The sequence below is a fragment of the Condylura cristata genome, unplaced genomic scaffold, assembly GCF_000260355.1.
Source record: "Condylura cristata isolate star-nosed mole 26May11 unplaced genomic scaffold, ConCri1.0 scaffold00030, whole genome shotgun sequence".
Taxonomy (NCBI): Eukaryota; Metazoa; Chordata; class Mammalia; order Eulipotyphla; family Talpidae; genus Condylura; species Condylura cristata.
Window position 1 is genome coordinate 6,977,544 of NW_004567131.1, and position 607 is coordinate 6,978,150.

Here is a 607-nt window from a genome sequence, read left to right on the forward strand (position 1 = left end):
CGGCGCCGGCCGGGGCCGCGGCGCGCGGAAGCCACTTTGCACGGCCAGCGCCGGGCACAAGTTAGTTAGTTGCCGGGCTCCCGGGGGCCTCCACGCTGAGGGAGAATAACGCTAAGACGTTTGGGGGGAGAGAGGCGCCAAGGGGCAAAAGAGTGGGGAAAAGTGCGAAAAGAAGCAACAGCCGCTCCACCCGGGACCAGAAAAGTGGCCGGTCGTGTCCCGGCCGCCCGCTCTGCGCCGGGGATGCGGCGGCGGCGGCGGCGGCTAACGGTCCAGGGAGGCGGCAGGGGCGGCAAGAGCCGCTAGGCGGAGAGAGACCAGGTAAGAGACATAACGGTTCAGGGAGAGCGAGCGGCCGCGGCGCGGCTCCGGCAGCGGCGGCAGCGGAGGGGGGCAGAGAGCACTACTTTCTACTTTCCCACTCCACTTTGCCCGTCCCTGACCCGGCCGCCCCCAGCCCGGCTCGCCCCCCTCACCCCCGGGACGCCCCGGCTGTCCGACTCCCCCTGACTCCGCCGCTCCCGGGTCCCCTCCGCCACTCACCGTTATTGCGCCGCGGGTTCGCCTGCTTTCTGCGCTTACACCTGGGGCCATCCGCCATGATCCT

The 607-nt window shown here is 70.5% G+C and overlaps 1 protein-coding gene and 1 long non-coding RNA gene across 5 annotated transcripts in view; one reads left to right on the top strand and one right to left on the bottom strand.

Moving 5' to 3' along the window:
• The window catches only part of ZEB1 (zinc finger E-box binding homeobox 1), a 150,563-nt gene extending 149,958 nt beyond the window's left edge, over positions 1-605 (bottom strand). For 2 of the 3 annotated variants that reach the window (XM_004691190.1, XM_004691188.1), the window contains exon 1: positions 544-605. In XM_004691190.1, coding sequence (XP_004691247.1) covers positions 544-601 — 58 coding nt within the window. In that variant the 5' untranslated portion in view covers positions 602-605. The remainder of the gene's footprint in view (positions 1-543) is intronic. The other variant, XM_012731283.1, reaches the window with a different exon arrangement.
• LOC105854235 overlaps positions 7-607 on the top strand; it is a 136,022-nt gene continuing 135,421 nt past the window's right edge. For both annotated transcript variants that reach the window (XR_001145935.1, XR_001145933.1), the window contains exon 1: positions 7-321. This is a non-coding gene — a long non-coding RNA (uncharacterized LOC105854235). The remainder of the gene's footprint in view (positions 322-607) is intronic.